At 55.2% G+C, this 16,387-nt stretch overlaps 2 protein-coding genes across 2 annotated transcripts; one reads left to right on the plus strand and one right to left on the minus strand.

Annotated features, from left to right (window-relative positions):
• Positions 1–147: 147 nt before the first annotated feature.
• DNAJC16 (DnaJ heat shock protein family (Hsp40) member C16) lies at positions 148–12,703 on the plus strand. Its single transcript, XM_051637109.1, has 14 exons — positions 148–380; positions 1,896–1,962; positions 3,036–3,360; positions 3,945–4,129; positions 5,411–5,515; positions 6,260–6,418; positions 6,788–6,918; positions 7,155–7,338; positions 7,505–7,687; positions 7,933–8,009; positions 8,471–8,551; positions 8,650–8,748; positions 9,104–9,274; positions 9,620–12,703. Exons 1-14 carry the CDS (start codon positions 205–207, stop codon positions 10,014–10,016), a joined length of 2,340 nt encoding a protein of 779 aa, XP_051493069.1. The 5' UTR covers positions 148–204; the 3' UTR covers positions 10,017–12,703.
• AGMAT (agmatinase) lies at positions 12,670–16,158 on the minus strand. Its single transcript, XM_051637120.1, has 7 exons — positions 15,735–16,158; positions 15,415–15,617; positions 14,574–14,622; positions 14,329–14,467; positions 13,833–14,012; positions 13,450–13,534; positions 12,670–13,325 (listed from the first exon to the last, which is right to left on the minus strand). The coding sequence occupies exons 1-7, from the start codon at positions 16,079–16,081 to the stop codon at positions 13,252–13,254; spliced, it is 1,077 nt and encodes a 358-aa protein (XP_051493080.1). The 5' UTR covers positions 16,082–16,158; the 3' UTR covers positions 12,670–13,251.
• Between the last annotated feature and the right edge of the window lie 229 nt (positions 16,159–16,387).

Raw genomic sequence — 16,387 nt, forward strand, 5'->3', positions numbered from 1 at the left:
CCTCTCCCCGGCCGCCTAAAGGCAGGGCCCGTTTCCACGGCGACCGTGCCGCTCTAGCCTGCTTCGTCTCGCCGTGCCGGAAGGGAAGCCCGTCTCCATGGTGACGGCGGGGCGGGCGCGCCGGAAGCGGCGGGTGGGTGAGGGGAGGGCGGCCCGTCCGTCCGTCCGCGGCCCCGGCCGGTCCCCGCTCCCCGCTGCCGGGCCATGGAGCCGGGCCGGGCCGGGCTGGGCTGGGCCGCCGCTCTGCTGCTGCTGCTGCTGGCGGCGCTGGGAGCGCAGGCGGCGGCGGGAGACTTCGACCCGTACCGCGTCCTGGGGGTGGGCCGGAGCTGCCGCCAGGCCGACATCAAGAAGGCCTACAAGCGTCTGGCCCGGGAGTGGTAGGTGCCTGCCCGCCGCGCCGGGCTCTCGGCGTCCCGCCGGCACCGGGGGGGGGGGGGTCGGACAGGGCGGCGCGGGGACACAGGGACACGGGGGAGGACGCAGGGACGGTGTGGATCGGCCTCCCTTGGGGTGTCACTGCGCTCTGAGCAGCGGTGCCGCTGCTGGGTGGTGGCATCGGCCGCCTTACCTGGCTGTCCCTGCCAGAGCCACCTCGTCTGGCAGCCGGAGCCGAGCACTGGGTCTTCTCCTGGCCCAGGACACCCAGCAGGCACCTTCACGCCGGCGATCCAGGTGATAAAACCCTCGGGGCGGGGGGGTGGGGGGGGTGAAGTTCTCCCTGACTCGACCGGGAACATTTCATGCCTCAGCATCCAGGTCTCAGGTTGCTACAGGGGTGTCTGAGGGCAACCCAGGCCCTGTGCTGAAGGGAAAGGTGTTGGATCCATGAGTGTTGTGCTGGGGAGCCTCAGAAAACAGCCTCAGGCAGAGCTGCTGGAACCTGAGACACCCCCCAGGGGCTGTGCTGGGAGGGAGGGCAGGAGGGATGCAGCATGTAGGGGAGATGCACATCCCCTGACCCCATGCTTGGGCTGTTGGCAGTTGGGTCAGATGGGATCAGGTGGAGGGACAGAGTCTTCTCAGGGGTGTCCAGGGACAGGACAAGGGGCAATGGGCACAAACTGGAGCACAGGAGGTTTAACCTGAATGTAAGGAAATACTTCTGGACTCTGAGGGTCCCAGAGCCCTGGGACAGGCTGCCCAGGGAGGCTGTGGAGTCTCCATCCCTGGAGACATTCCAACCCCACCTGGATGTGTTCCTGTGGGATCTGCTCTAGGGGATCCTGCTCTAGCAGGGGGTTGGACTGGTTGATCTCCAGAGGTTCCATCCAACCCCACCACTCTGGGATCCTGTGACAGGTCTGCAGGGGCATTGGCACATCTCCTGGGCTTTTGGGATGGGGTTTGGGCAGGGAGAGCACGTGCCAGGAGTAAAATCTTATCTCAGCCCGAGGGAGTGTGGCTGCAGGACTTTCCCCATCCCTCTGGGATCTGCAGGGAGGGCGACAGCTTGCCTGTCACCTCCCCCTCCCCCAACCCCCTTTTTCCTGGTGGAAAAGATGGGATTGTTCAGCCTGGAGAAGGGAAGGATCCGGGGAGACCTTAGAGCACCTTCCAGTGCCTGAAGGGGCTCCAGGAAAGCTGAGGAGGGACTTTGGGAGTGATGGGATGAGGGGGAATGGATTGAAACTGGAAGAGGGGAGATTTAGGTTGGACATGAGGAGGAAGGTCTTGGCTGTGAGGGTGGTGAGAGCCTGGCCCAGGGTGCCCAGGGAAGCTGTGGCTGCCCCATCCCTGGCAGTGTTGAAGGGCAGGTTGGATGGGGCTTGGAGCAGCCTGGGCTGGTGGGAGGTGTCCCTGCCCATGCAGGGGGTTGGATCTAGATGATCTTGAAGGTCCCTCCAACCCAAACCATTCCATAATTCCACGATTCCTCCTGTTCTGCCTCACAGGCACCCTGACAAAAACAAGGACCCAGGAGCAGAGGACAAATTCATCCAGATCAGCAAGGCCTACGAGGTAACGTGCTCTTCTTCCTAAATTCCTGCTGTCACTGGGAGTCAAGTGACCTTATTTCTCCAGACTGGATGACACCAGCTTGGCCTTGGCCACAAATATTTTCCTCCAGGTTTACCCTTTTCACCCTAAAATGCCTCAAAAGGAAGGGGATGCAGGGGGGGGGGTGTTGCCTGAGCCCCACATAACTGGGTGCCATTTAAGGGGGTGACAGAAGCAGCATTAATCACCACAGGGTGATTAGTCACTTCTAATTATTCTTCCCAGAAGTCGTTCTTTCCACATGGCTCCTCCTCTTGGAATCAGCTGCCCCAGTTTGCAGCAGCTGACCCAAAACTTCCCTAAAGGAGCTGAAATCAAGCAAATCCTCATCTCCCAGCTGGAAAAACACAGTCCCCCTGTGGGGATCTGGCTGCTGGGTAAAAATTTTGGAGCTGGGAAAACCCTGGATGCTCCAAAGCTGCTCTAGGAATTGATGTTCAGGCTGAGTAAGCTTGGAAGCAACGTGATAGTTCCCTTTTCCAGAGGATTTATCCCTCTCAATGTGATAGTTCCTTTTTCCAGAGGGTTTATCCCTCCCAACATGCTGTTGGTTCCCTCTTCCAGAGGGTTTATCCCTCCCAACATGCTGATGGTTCCCTTTTCCAGAGGATTTATCCCTCCCAACGTGCTGATGGTTCCCTTTCCCAGAGGATTTATCCCTCCCAACGTGCTGATGGTTCCCTTTTCCAGAGGATTTATCCCTCCCAACGTGCTGTTGGTTCCCTTTTCCAGAGGATTTATCCCTCCCAATGTGATAGTTCCTTTTCCCAGAGGGTTTATCCCTCCCAACGTGCTGATGGTTCCCTTTTCCAGAGGGTTTATCCCTCACAACATGCTGATGGTTCCCTTTTCCAGAGGATTTATCCCTCTCACACAGTGTTGGGAGGGATAAATCCTCTGGAAAAGGGAACCATCACTTTGTGTTCCCCCCTCACCCACCCCTGTGCAGCTGCACTTAATTCCTCAGGGATTCTTCTCAGGGCACTTCCCCTCCACAGCTTCAGGCAGTGATTCCTCTCTCATCCCTTTCCCAGATTCTCTCCAACGAGGAAAAAAGGGCCAACTTTGACCGTTATGGAGCTGCTGGGGAAGGTCAAGGCTACTCCCAGCAACGCCAGTTCCACCACTTCCATGAAGGCTTCTACTTTGATGAGTCCTTCTTCCATTTCCCTTTCAATTCCGAGAGGCGGGACACGTCCGACGAGAAGTATTTGCTCCATTATTCCCACTACATCCATGAAATCGTGCCAGACAGTTTCAAGAAGCCTTACCTGATTAAAATCACCTCTGACTGGTGTTTCAGCTGCATCCACATCGAGCCAGTGTGGAAGGAAGTGGCTCAGGAGTTGGAGGTGCTGGGTAAGGATGGGATTGTTCAGCCTGGAGAGGAGAAAGCTCCAGGGAGAGCTTAGAGCACCTTCCAGTGCCTGAAGGGGCTCCAGGAAAGCTGGGGAGGGGCTTGGGACAAGGGCAGGGAGGGAGAGGACAAGGGGGGAGGGATTAAAACTGGCAGAGGGGAGATTGAGTTTGGACATGAGGAGGAAATTCTTGGCTGTGAGGGTGGTGAGACCCTGGCCCAGGTTGCCCAGGGAAGCTGTGGCTGCCCCATCCCTGGGGGTGTTGAAGGGCAGGTTTAGGTTGGACATGAGGAGGAAATTCTTCCCTGTGAGGGTGGTGAGACCCTGGCCCAGGTTGCCCAGGGAAGCTGTGGCTGCCCCATCCCTGGCAGTGTTGAAGGGCAGGTTGGATGGGGCTTGGAGCAACCTGGGCTGGTGGGAGGTGTCCCTGCCCGTGCAGGGGGGTTGGATGATCTTTAAGCTTCCTTCCAACCCAAACTATTCCATGAAGCTGAGCAAGGGAACAACTCTGCAGCCTCCTTTATTTCCCCCGAGGTCTTTTGGGGTGCTGGGATGTCCCCCCTGAGCCCTCTCTCCCTCCTGCAGGGGTGGGGATCGGGGTGGTGCACGCAGGCTACGAGAGGCGCCTGGCCCATCACCTGGGGGCTCACAGCACCCCCTCCCTGCTGGGGCTCATCAATGGGAAAATCACCTTCTTCCACAACGCTGTCCTTCGGGAAAACCTGCGGCAGTTTGTGGAGAACCTTCTGCCAGGGAATCTCGTGGAGAAGGTAGGATCGGGTGCTCCTGCTGGTGGCTGGGCCGGGTACTGCTCCCTCCTCAGAGCTTTTGTGGCTCATCTCTTTCATTCAGCCCATGAGCTGAGCTGATGGAGCAAGGCATTTGGAGCTGTCATCACAGCTCCAAACCCTGGAGTTGGGGGAAACCATCACCCAGCAGCTCCAGAATTCTTCTCCTTCCACAAGGTGCTACTATACCATGACACCAGCTCTGTGCTGGCTGCTCTCCCTGCTCTAACACCCCAGGGCTGCCAGCACTGCAGGAAACCTGCCCCTGGGTTAGGAACCTGTCATCATCATGCCCTGCCTGCTGCTGGATTTCACTTCCCTTCTCCTTTCTTGGACCTTCACTTAAGGACCTTCACTTAAGAACCTTCACTTCAGGCCCACTCACTAATTTCAGTCTAAAACTCACTGCCACAGAGACCCCCTGTTGTTTCTTTTCCTCCAGTTTTCATTCTGACCTTTGAAACTGGAGCTGGCAGCTTTGAGTCCTTTCAAAGTCAGAGGTAAAACCTCCTGCCAGATACAAAAAAAATCCTGCCTTGGAGCCTCTCTGGGTTGTTTTTGGCAGAGCCCTTGCAGGGCCCTGTGGCTGGGCCACCCCTACCTGCCTGTCCTCTCCCTGGAGCCTTGCTCACCTCACCTGGTTTTCCCTTGGGGTCTTCAGCGAGGACAGAAGACCTTGTTCCCTTCCAACAGCCCCTTTGACTTGCTGCCCTCCAGGTATTTGTGTTCTCACCCCAAAAGCAGGGTCTCCTGGCCCTTGCCAGGGCTCAAGCAGCCATTTTGCTTCCTGCAGAGGTTCCTCACAGAGTTCAGTCTGTTCCCCTCCCCGGGGGCTCCTAAAGGGGCTGTCAACTCCCTTTTATCTCCTTCCTTAGGTCAAAGAGATAGTGAAGCTGACCCAGGGCAGGTATGATGGGGCTCCCAGAAGCCTGAGAACTCCTGGCTTACACTGTAGATAAAGCAAATGGCCCCAGTGAACAGTGATGAGAAGGAAAATGACCTCAACGTTGGCTTGAAACAAGCCAGCAAGCAGAGGGTGCAGTAACTAGAGGGGCTGGTGGGGGTTAAGCCTGATGGTTTCAGCTCATCTCCTGCATCAGAGAAGCCCAGCTCAGGCACAGCTGTTGGAGGAGAAACCCACAGGCTGCTCTCTAATGCCCAGACAGCTTTTCCAGGCTCTGTTGTCCACTCAGACATCTCATCCTGCAGCACATGTGTCTAATGGCTCTGAGGTTCAACTGCCTGTGCTGCTCCTGTTCACAGGTCACAGATAAAAACTACATCCAGTTTCTCTCCAACTGGAAGAAGGAAAACAAGCCCCACGTCCTTCTGTTTGACCACATGCCAGTTGTGCCACTGTTATATAAGGTAAGGAGATTCTACCCCTGTGTTGTTGACTAGAAACCCAGCTGTTCCAGCTGAAAGGTGGTATCATGGAATCATAATGGAATCCTGGAATGGTTTGGAGGGACTTTAAAGATCATCTAAATCCAACCCCCCTGCATGGGCAGGGACACCTCCCACTAGGCCAGGTTGCTCCAAGCCCCATCCTGCATCTGCTGTGAAGTCCTGCATCTGGGGGGGAACAAACCCATGGATCAGCAGAGGCTGGGGGCTGTCCTGCTGGAGGGCAGCTCTGGGGAGAAGGACCTGAGGGTCCTGGTGGACAACTGGCTGCCCACAAGCCAGCAGTGTGCCCTTGTGGCCAAGAAGGCCAATGGCCTCCAGGGGTGCATTAAGAAGAGCGTGGCCAGCAGGTTGAAGGAGGTTCTCCTGCTCCTCTACTCTGCCCTCTGGAGAACTGGGTCCAGTTCTGAGCTCCCCAGCTCATGAGGACAAGGAACTACTGGAATGAGTCCAGCACAGGGCACTGAGATGCTGAGGGGGCTGGAGCATCTGCCTGTGAGGAAAGGCTGGGAGAGCTGGGGCTGCTCAGCTGGAGAGGAGGAGCCTGAGGGGGGATCTCATCAACGCTTATAAATATCTCCAGGAGGGTGTCAGGAGGATGGGGCCAGACTCTTCTCAGGGGTGCCCAGTGACAGGACAAGGGGCACTGGGGGGAGAACATGTTTGCTGTCTCCTGTCAGCCCACCCTGGTGCTCCCTCCCCCAGCTGACTGCCTTTGCCTACCGCGATTACCTGTCCTTCGGTTACGTCTACGTGGGACTCCGAGGCACTGAGGAGCTGTCCCGGCAGTACAACATCAACGTCTACACTCCCACCATGATGATCTTCAAGGAGCACATCGACAGGCCTGCTGACGTGGTGCAGGTATTGCAGAACCTCTCTGGGAGCTTCTGTGGCCACGTTGAGGGCTTTCTGACCGAGCTCGTGCTGAGGGGTTGGTCAGCAGCGCGTTTCAGAGTAACCAGCGTTTGTGCTCAGCAGAAACCAGGGCTTCAGCAGAGGCAGAGAGGTACTCTTAGGAGGGAGGGAGCTCAGTAGGCTTCAGCTATGGCATCTGACCATTTGAGAAGGTTGGCTGCGTGTATCTTCTTGGTCTCAGGGCCTCAAAATATCTCAGATGATTTCACCGAGGACTGTGGTGGCTGGCAACCTTCCCAGGCCCCAGACAAGAATGTCACAGCAGCTCTACTCTCCTCATCCTGCTTAGTTCTCTGCTTTCTTTTTCTTCACCAGGCACGAGACATGAAGAAGCAGCTCATTGATGACTTCCTTTCCCAGAATAAGTTCCTCATGGTGGCCAGGCTCACCAACCAGAGGCTGTTCCAGGAGCTGTGTCCTGTGAAGAAGTCACACCGCCAGCGCAAGTAAGGCTCCATGGGTGACACATCCCCATGTTTTGTTCCCTCAGGCTCTGGGGCTGCTCCTAAAGCCACCCTGTCTAGTTCTGAGGGAGAAGGGAAACATTGGATCACACTGAGTATCCACACTGTTTGATGAGCTTCTGGCTCTTGGGGATCATCCTGGCTTGTGGAAGGGGATGATTGTTTTCCTTTCATGTCCAGAAATGGCTCCTTATCCCCCATCTCGTTGTGTTGCCCAGGCACTGTGTGGTCTTGCTTACTGGAGAAGGTGACAAGTTTGCTGAGGCATACGAGGCGTTTTTGAGTTTTGCTGTGGCCAACACCAAAGACACCCTGAGGTTTGTGCACATCTACAGCGACCGGCAGCCGGAGTTTGCAGACACCTTGTTGATGGACGAGGAGAAGTATCGGGGAAAACCAGCCGTGAGGGTTTCCCTTTGGTTTTTCTGTCCCCCTTCTTTTCACCTGTCATCCTAACTGGCACCACTTTCTCTAGGGTGTTGTGCCTTGACCTGACCCCAAATTCTGGGCAGTGATTTGAAGTGTAATGTCTGTCTAGTACAAAGAACCTCTCTGACATCTTGCCCAGGTGGTCATCTTGGAGAGACGCAACGATGCCGGGAAGGTCGCCTATAAAACCTTGGAGGAGGCCTGGCAAGGCAGCAATGAGGACAACTTCATCCTCCTGGATCTCGTGGACCAGCTGAGGACAGACCCTGGCCTGCTCTCTGCAGAGACTGTCCTGGCAGACCTGAATGATGAGCTGGCTCCTGTAAGTGCACGGCCCTTCCAGCTGCCCAACAGCTGCCTTAGCTTTTGGGACATTATGGTTGCTCATGAGCATGAGGTGTATTTTAAAAGACCAAGACAAGATTCTCAAAGGGTTTCTCACTCATGGAAGGAAGCTCATGGCATGCTTCAAAGCTGATTTGGCCCAAGGTTCTGTTTCAGGGGTGGGAGTCCTACCAGGGCTCTGAAGAGGGGGTTTCTCATTTGCTTTTGTTTCTTTTTAAACAGATGTTCCTTATCCGATGGCTCTACTCCACCCTGGAATATATCACAGACTGCTGGGACAGTTTGTTTCACAGCAACTGGTATGGCTTGGGTGTTAACTGGTCTGGGGAGGGAGGAGGATTTGCTGTCACCTTGTTCAGATGCACAGCAGAACCAGGTTCTTATTACCAGGAACCCAGAACATATCCTAGCACACTGGTGCCTGGACTCCCTGGAGGTTTAACTGAAGCATGCTGACACAGAGGTGTTAGCTTCTGCCTCCAGTACCTTGAGGCTGAGGGTGGACACTGAGCTCCTGAAAACAACGATCAGTTGTTTTTCAGCACTTCCTTCTTGCCTTATTTTCAAATTGGTTTTCTTCCCCTCCTTGTGGTGGGAGCAGGACAATGCTCAAAGTCTCGATCGCCTTTTAAGACCCCAGAAAAGGAGCTGAGTTTCTGGGGACACTTCACTGGTGTTCCCTGAGGTGGAGAGGAACTGGAATTTGAGTGGGAACTGCACGACTCAGGGACCTAATTGGTGTTTGCAAATGTCCCCTCAGGCGAGAAATGATGCCACTGCTGTCCCTGCTCTTCTCTGCCCTCTTCATTCTCTTTGGCACTGTTATTGTCCAGGCTTTCAGGTGAGTGCCAGGACCTCCAAGAAGATCTTATGGCCCAACCAATGCACCTCAGGCCAATCTGGCACCTTAACCACACACAAAACAATCTTCCCTTGCAGTGATTCGAGTGACACGAGGGACTCTCTTCCTTCTGAGAAAGAAGAAACTGCCACAAAGACTGAGAAGAATGACACGAGCTTCAGCAAAGAGAGTAACAGGTTCCTCCTCCAGTTTCTCCAGAAATGTCTTCTGCTGAATGACTGCTCAGGGAGCATCTGTGCAGTGAGAGCACAGAGAGAAGTGTCTGAGCTGGGCCCAGCCAGAACAGGGGTGGTCAAACTTCATTATTGATTCCCACTGTCTGTCCCAGACAAAATCCTCAGGGAAAGGTCAAAAGGTCTGAGTTGTTGAGGAAGAGCCAAGTCTGGCTGTTACACTGATTAACCTGCCTTTAGCTCCAGGGCAGAGGGACAGTTTGGTGTGAGGGGACAGGGAATGAGCTCAAGGTTTCTCCATCTTCAGCTGCTCCTGTTCCCTCCATCCCTTCTCACTCTCTCACTGTTCTTGTTGCAGCAGGATTCCCAAGAAGGGCTTTGTTGAGGTGACTGAGCTCACAGACATCAACTACAACAGTAACTTGGTGCGCCTGAGGCCGGGTCACATGAACGTGGTCTTGATCCTGTCCAACTCCACCAAAACTGCCCTCCTCCAGAAGTTTGCCCTGGAAGTCTACACCTTCACAGGGTAGGCAGGGGCCCTCTCCTGGGTTTCTGTTACTGGTTGCACAACTTGGGTAACGCTGCTGTGGTGACAAGTTAGGAGGGGACACTTCTGGTGAGCCTCCACGCTCATTAGTGGCAACCAGTGGCCTTTCAAAGCCCTGCTTGATGAAGGTCTGGCACTGTGGCCACTTTGGCTGGACCCACATTCCAGCAGCACTGCACATGAGGTCATTGTCACCTGTGCTGAACTGGGAGCTGTGGTGACACAGCACCGTGCCTGCCCTTGTCTGTAAACGTGTACCTGTCTGGTGGGAATCGGGCCTGACATAGGAGATCTTCTAACCCTGCTTCTCTGCTCTTCCCCCAGGAGCAGCTCTCTCCATTTCTCCTTCCTCAGCCTGGACAAGCACCGAGGATGGCTGGAGTACCTGTTGGAGTTTGCCCAGGATGCAGCCCCCATCCCAAACCAGTACGACAAGCATTTCCTCGAGCGCGACTACACGGGCTACGTCCTGGCTCTGAACGGCCACAAGAAATACTTCTGCCTCTTCAAGCCCCACAGATCAGGGGATGAGGGGGGGACCCTGGGATCAGGTGAGGATTATGATTCCTCACTACACACAGAAGCCAGAGGGAAATCCTCCTGCAGCCCGGGATCTAGATCCATTAAAAACAAATTACACAAATTGTCCTTCTGGATGGAACGGCTCCTGGAGGGCTCCTTACAGAGGTTCTATATCCCCTCGTGGCCCACACTAGACTGAGGGATCTTAAAGAGATTCTAACAGACAAACTTTTTATGAAGATGACAAGGGCCAGCCCTTTCCAGGAACACACACACTGAAGTGTGACAAATGGACCTTAGGTTTTAGATGAACTCTCCTCGGGCCAGCAACTAGAAAATATCTCCCCGTGTCCGGAGCCCGGGAGCGCAACCGAGCGTGCCGGAATTCCCTCCACCAACTCCTTTGTGCATTTGGACATCCTACTACTGAAGAGCCAAGAAGTCTGGTTTTCCCTTCTTGTCCTGCCACATCTGCTTCCTGAGTCACCCCCATGTTCCATCTCGTTTTGCCTCAGTTGAAGAACAACCTGTGACTTCTCTGCCGCGGTGACTCGGCCTGGGACGAACGCGGCCGGTGATGCAGGTCGGGTCGTGGTTCTCTCTCCCCTTCCCCATCTGCTTGGCCTATGGTGCATGGTGCAAGACCCTGCAGACCCTCCCAGGCCCTGCCCTCCCCAGAGGGCCTCCTCCCACCAGGCAGTCCTGCTCTGTCAGCGTTCCCCATGGTAAGTGATTTAGAGTTGGGAGCTTCTCCCTCGTAGCAAACCTGTAGCTGGGACTCACCCGTGGTGTGGGCTCGTAGGTGATCTGCATGGTTCATGCTCCTCCTGTTCCACATGCAGCTTCACCAGCCAGATCATAACCAGGGAGGGAAGGGCTTTTGCACGGCCATAACTACTGTAAAGGTGTTGAGCCATTTAAATGTCACATTGGTTTTTTCAGATGCCTTTCTGCTTCTGTCGAGTTTAGATGATGTCTCCTAGAGCCATAACTTTGTGTCCTCAGATTGTAGGTGTGAGCTGCTATGAGCCAGTAGATGTGTAAAAACCAAACCTCTACCTAGATGCTAGGAGGCTCAGTCTGGGCTCCTTTCCAACACCCTGACATTTGTAGTACAAACCAACCTTTCTTTGTATCAAGGAACCCAATTCTTTGTCACTTGTATTCTTAAAACGTTGCCCCAGCAGGGCTGTTGCCATCCAACCATCGCTTCCCTGTGGGTGAGACATGGGGCTCAGACACTTGGTTTCAGCCTCTCACTTGTCCCCTTCTTGCCACAAGACTTGGTTTCTCAACACAGAGGTTGCTGCTGCCTTGTGTTTTTCTTTGTTGCAGTTGAGGGTTGTGGGGTTTTTTTCCCCTTTTTTAGAAGTCTGTGTGAAGCTAGCAGAGCCTTCAGGCCCAGGGTTTGGTTCCTCCTCTGCTCTAGCAGTGCTCCCAGCTCTGAGCCTGCTGCCCATCCCCTACAAAATCCAGGAATGCTCAAGTCATGTTACTGCCTACATCAGGTAGCTGCTCACAAACCCTTGGCTTGCTGCATTCCCCCTGCCCTGGGAGCAGATGGGCACGATGCCACCACCACCACAACTCTCCGTGTAAATGTACTTCCAAATAAAGGCTGCCATGCTTCCACCCCGCCCTACCTGAGGTTGCTTCCTTTGAGCTCAGCAGCTTGCACGAATGAGGCACTGAAGCAGAGGGAAGGAAGACAAGGTCTTTTCCTTGCCCAGGAGCTCTGAGGTGCATCTGTACTGCTGAAATAGAGCAGTAGGGGGAATGAAAGCCCAGCCTGGTGCTGCTAGATTTCATTTTCATTGGGCCGTCGCACTCTTGTGCTTCCCCCCTCGTGCAGGACATGGTTAGAATAAGGTTGTAGCCCTGTGGAAGGCTCCACATCACTTTTTTTTTAAATGCTTGCAGAAGCAAAAAATAATACTCTCTGGGTCTCTGATGTCTCTTCAGCCAGTCAGTAACCAGAAGAACAACCCTTGACAAGTTGGAAGAAGTGCCTAGCTGTGCTACAGCCCTGCCCCAAGTAGGAAGATAGGGCCTTCAAAATACACTTGTGTGCTGCACAACTGCTGCAATCCTTGTTTAAATTTTCTTTTTAGCACAGATGACCTCCCCTGTTAGCCTGAACCTTGTTTAAGGAGTGCTTGGAGCAGTCCACCCTGGCCAGCAGTAGTTGAGATGGTTCCTGTTGAGCTTTAACTCTGCCCTTCCCCTCCTTTAACCAGGTCAGACTCAGCTTGTGTCGCTCTTTTATGGAAAAAACTTCTCTCATGGGCTGAAGCAGCTGTTGTCACCCCCTCATTCAGCTACCTTTGGTGTCCCTCATGGAGCACTGGGTGCTCACCTCCTTGTAGGAGAGCCCAAAGTCCATCTGTCCTCTCCCAGCAGTCACCATTCCCCAATAATCCCCTACCCTGCCACCTCCAGCGGTCCCGCACCACGGCCCGCCTGACCCTTCTGCTGCTTTGCATCCCAAGACTGAGGCAATCCAGCCCCAGTGCACTGTTCCAGTGAGATCCCAGCACTCACACACCAATCCCAAGCTGATCCAGGCCCTCACTGAAGGGTTGTACCAAAACTTCTCCCTGCAGCCAGCGTGCAGGGGCTGCCTCCCCTCTGCAGAGCACCCAGAGAGCCAGGGCACCAACAGCCTGAGAAGCAGGACTGCAAACTAGGTACATATTTTGCACTTTTGATACTGGGGAGGGGAAATTAACTTATTTGGCAAACATGTCTTTTTTTCTTTTAATTTCGGGTGTGTTTTTTTGGTCTCTTTTTCTTTTTTTGATTTGTATCTGTGAACAGGCACTGATGTCATTTTGTTTTAAGACAACTACAGATTCGCAACCAAAATAAACTATTTTAATGTGGGGAGGAGGTGGCTCTGTTTTTTCCATGGACCCTCAGCTTGGGAATTCCAGGAGTATAACCAAACCACTCCTGTCACAGGAGATGCCTGGTTATCCCCAGCAGGAAATACCTGATCTCCCCCTACTCTCTGTATCAGGAAATACCTGATATCCCCCTACTCTCTCTGTATCAGGAAATGTCTGATATTCCCCTACTCTCCCAACAAGCCCCAGGCCACCCTGGGCTGCCCCTCCTTCATTGTCCTCCTGCTGGAGGACAAAACCTTTTCCCCATGACAGTTTTGCCCCAAGTCCCTGTGAGCCAGGCTAGTGATTCCAGCTGTGGAAGCAAAGCACCCTCAGCCTCATCTTTTCCTTTCCCAGGAAAACTCAAAAGCCACAGACACTGGATAAATGAGCTTTCTAAACTCATCTGCTACCCACAGTTTAGCAGCTTCAAATTACTTCTTCTAGGGGTAAATGGCCTTTATTCCTTACTGCAAAGCTTGTGGTTGCTCCAACTGCTCAAGGGGAAGAGGAGAGGGAAAGCCTGGGCTGGGGTGGGAGGTGCCCTCACATTGTCTTCACTCCAGGGAGGACACACAGCATCTCAAACAGCAGGTTTGCCCCCAGGAGGGCTGTGTTACCTAAGAAAAGGCAAAAAGGTGGGGGGAAAAAGAAACAAGCCATGGTTGCCCAACAGCCTTCACCCCCTGGCACTCAGCTGGCACACCAGGGACACGTCCTGCTCTCAACTGCCTTTAGACTCACCAGAGACATCGTACATTGGTGCCACTTCTACCAGGTCACACCCCACTATGTTCAGTCCTTGGCAGCCACGGATAATCTCCAAGCCCTAGGGAAGAAAAGAGCAGGTTTGGGATGGAGGAATGCATCTGATGGAGGAATGCATCTGATGGAGGAATGCATCTGATGGAGGAATGGCCAGACCTAGTGGACTGGTCAGGGCTCTGCTTTCCCCTTGTGCAGCCAAGGAAAGCCAGCCTAGACGGCCCAGATCACATCAGTTCAATGTTTCCCTTCCTCATTATCACCACGAAATGCTCCCTAACCCCTAAGCTGGTGGCACGAACTCTTAACAGGAGCAAAAACATGCCTTTCCCACTGGGACAAGAAGCTGTGTCCCCCCTCACCTGTGCAGGTGTCAGCCCGGCGACCTCTGGCGTCCCGGTGCCCGGCGCGTATGCGGGGTCCAGGCCGTCAATATCAAAGGAGATGTAGACGGGCTTGTCACCCATCTGCCTCCTCACCTCCTCCATCAGGGGCACCAGGGACTTCCCCCAGCACTCTTCAGCTGGGACCACCCGGAAACCCTGCAGCACAGAGAGACGGAGGAGGAGGGAAAGGTGGGCAAAACCAAGAGAACAGTAATCACGGAACGGTTTGGGTTGGAAGGGACATTAAAGACCACCTAGTCTCACCCCCCCTGCATGGGCAGGGGCACCTCCCACCAGCCCAGGTTGCTCCAAGCCCCATCCAACCTGCCCTTCAACACTGCCAGGGATGGGGCAGTGGAGTGTTAATGGCAGGGACAGCCAGCAGTGCTGGGCACAGGCCTGGGGCTGTGGGTACCTGTTCCCGGCTGTACTGGTACGGGTCGGGGTCGTAGGAGGAGCCTCGGAGGCCAACCTGGAGCACCCTGCTGCAGTCCAGCAGCCCCTCCTCCACGCAGCGCCGGAAGGGGGTCCCGTGGTAGATCTTCTCCCCCAGGGCTGTGTCTCCAGTGTCAGTGTGAGCATCCACATGCACCAGTCCCACGGGACCGTGCCTAGTCGAGACAGGGCGGCTTTCGTTAGTTCCTACCTAACCCTGTGGGCAACAAACCAGGCTCTTTCCCAGGTCTTTTACTCCACATCTTCAGCTCAGAAACTTACTTTCCAGCCATGGCCTGGAGGATGGGGTATGTTATGGTGTGATCTCCACCTACAACAGGACAGGGAAGGGGGTGTAACACACTGCAAGAAGAGCTCAGCACTCATCAAGTCGTGCCCAGGTGAATTTTACCCCCCCTTCCACCTTGCATTTATCCTGTGCTTGTTTATACACCCCAGGGCTTCCCTCCCCCAGGAAAACCTGAGGCTCCTGGGTGCAGGTTGCTTCCTCTCTCCCCTCTGCAGGAAAAATGGGAGGACAAGAGATACATGATTCTGCTGACAAGGGCAGCTCACGGAGCAGAAGCCTTGCCCAGGGTTATAAACAGGTGCTCAAGTCACTTCTGAGGTGGCTGTACCTGGTAATTTGCCCCTTGTTACTCTATGCACTCTCCTCATCTAGTGATGCCAAGCTGTGACAGCTGTGAGACTGGAACACATGCCCAAATCACCCAACCTCCATGCAAAGCAGCACCCTGCTGGGTGCTCACTCAAGCTCCAGGCTTTTCAGAGGGGCACAAACTGCTCTTCCTTCAGGTCCTGCTCAACAGGACACCCAAAGCACCATCCCCACGGGATCTGCACTTGAGCTTCAGGCCGTGCACCGGAACAGCCTCTCGGCTGCCCCGTTCTCCCCACTTCTGACACAAAAGGCATCACTGACAGCAGGAACCTCAGCAGACAGGGTGTAAATTTACCCATTCAGCCCACCAACTAGCACAACACCCCACAAATTCATCGCTCACCTTCCACTGAGGTGGGGCAGAGCAGGGGCAGGAGGAGAGGGGGGATCTGGAGGAGCAGGGGGACGCGGTGGCACGGCTGGGAGTGTTGGGGCCCTTACCCAGGGTGAGGGGCACACAGCCAGAGGCCAGGATCTGCTGGTAGGCCTGTCGGATGAGGCGGCAGCTGTCGGGGAGGTTGTAGAGGTTGACATTGACATCCCCCAGGTCAGCCACCCGCAGGGAGTCGAAGGGCGCGGCGCCACTGCTGCCGTTGTACCTCCTGAGCATCGCCGACTCCGCGCGCAGCTGGCGCGGGCCAAACCTGGGCAGAGGAGCAGCCAGGCAGAATTCCTGATGCCAGCAATTGCACACCCAGGGCTGGGGGGGGGGGGAAGAAGGGCCACGGAGTGGAGGGCTGGTTTCCCCAGCTAGTCCTCACCTGGCTCCTGGCCGGTTGGACGTGCCCGTGTCCAAGGGGACGCCGATGAAAGCCGCGTCCAGCCCCTCCGCGGATGCCTGGATGGGCAGTTTCATCATGGAGCAGATCCCTGCTGGCCGGGCCACCATGAGGGCACTGGGGGGCACGTTGAGCTGGGAGGCCCAGCGTTGAGGGGCTGGGGAACCAAGGAGCCCCACAGACACACTGGGCGAGGAGCCAGAGGCAGGCAGAAGAGCTGGGGACCACGGGCTGCGATGTGCGGTGGTCACGGCAGAGATCCTGGGAGCACGGATCCCGGCTCCCCGGGGCAGCAGCCAGCTGCAGCCAGCCCAGAACAGGCTCCTCATCCTGCCCCACAGGCTCCAAGCCTCTGCCCCACACAGAGGGGTGTCCCTGCTCGGCTGGGAAGCTGCAGCTGGGCAGAGAGCCAGACACCACCATGCTTCTCTCCACCCCCTCCAGGGTTCAAAGTGCAGCCAGACAAGGCTCTGCTCTGGGAAGGGCAGGGATTTGGCTCCAGCCTCACCTTCCCAGCTGCCTCCTCTCCCCAGAGCACAGTCTGCTTCCTGGCAAACATCAGGAACAAACACAGCAGCACGAGGCTTGAGGGTCTCCAAGAGCCTGCCAAGGGACGAGCGCGACAGGGACGGGCG

The sequence above is a fragment of the Apus apus genome, chromosome 20 (assembly GCF_020740795.1).
Source record: "Apus apus isolate bApuApu2 chromosome 20, bApuApu2.pri.cur, whole genome shotgun sequence".
Classification (NCBI taxonomy): Eukaryota; Metazoa; Chordata; class Aves; order Apodiformes; family Apodidae; genus Apus; species Apus apus.